Source organism: Chaetura pelagica, unplaced genomic scaffold, assembly GCF_000747805.2.
Source record: "Chaetura pelagica isolate M959 unplaced genomic scaffold, ChaPel_1.0 scaffold2970, whole genome shotgun sequence".
NCBI lineage: Eukaryota > Metazoa > Chordata > Aves > Apodiformes > Apodidae > Chaetura > Chaetura pelagica.
In genome coordinates this window covers 1-888 of record NW_009951719.1, presented here as the reverse complement: position 1 = coordinate 888, position 888 = coordinate 1, and the positions used below count along the sequence as shown (strand labels likewise).

Sequence of the window (888 nt, the reverse complement as noted above, 5' to 3'; positions counted from 1 at the left end):
ATCTCCCCCCTCAGCTCCCCCACGGGCAGCCCCCTGAGCCGGGCGGGCGCCTGGCAGAGCAGCCCCCTCACCTCCAACCCCGGGGGGGCCCGTCGGTTCAACCAGTCCCTCAACCAGGCCAAGTTGCACCCGCAAAACCACGGGTTGTTCCTCAACCCCAAGTGGCTCAACCTCCCCAGGCCGTCGAACAACCCGCGGGGCAACGTCGTCAGGTTGTTGTCGGACAGATCCAACCTCTCCAAGGAGCTCATCTTGGCCAGGGAGCCCGGGGGGACGTGGCTGATGGAGTTGGCGGCCAAGGAGAGACGCCGCAGGCGGTTGGGGGGCAAATTCAAAGGTGGGGAGGCCAAAGAATTCCTGCCCAGGGACAACTCGCTGAGGTTGAACAACCCGCTGAAGGTGTCGTCGGCCATGCGCTGGTTGGCCAACAGGTTCCCGTCCAACACCAACCTCCTGAGGGCCGACAGCCCTTGAAAGGCCTTGATGGGGATGGTGTGGATCCTGTTGTCGTCCAACCTCAGCTCCTCCAAGCCCGGGGGGAGCCCGGGGGGGACGCTGCTCAGGTGGTTCCTGGAGAGGAAGAGGAGCCTCAAGCGCCGGTTGTCGACGAAAGCGTCTTCCTCGATCCCGGCGGCCGAGAGGGAATTGTCATCCAAGTGGAGCCTTTCCAAGAGGGGAACCCGGGCCAGGAACCTCCTGCAGATCCCCCGGACGTTGTTGTCCTGGAGGTGAAGCTCCCGGAGGGCCGGGGGGAGGTGAGCGGGGAGGTTCTCCAAGGAGTTGGCGTAAAGGTAGAGGACGCGGAGGGACGGGAGGAGCCCCAAATCCGGGGGGATCCCCGAATCCCTGATCTGGTTGTTCTGGAGGAACAAGGTGGTGGCCCCAGGG

The 888-nt window shown here is 64.8% G+C and overlaps 1 protein-coding gene across 1 annotated transcript; it reads right to left on the bottom strand.

Moving 5' to 3' along the window:
• Nucleotides 1-15: 15 nt before the first annotated feature.
• On the bottom strand, nucleotides 16-884 carry LOC104398173 (leucine-rich repeat transmembrane protein FLRT1-like; the record flags this gene model as incomplete). The annotated part of the gene is made up of 1 exon (XM_010008261.1): nucleotides 16-884. A coding segment is annotated over one exon (869 nt), but the record flags the coding sequence as incomplete, so codon positions are not given.
• Nucleotides 885-888: the final 4 nt, after the last annotated feature.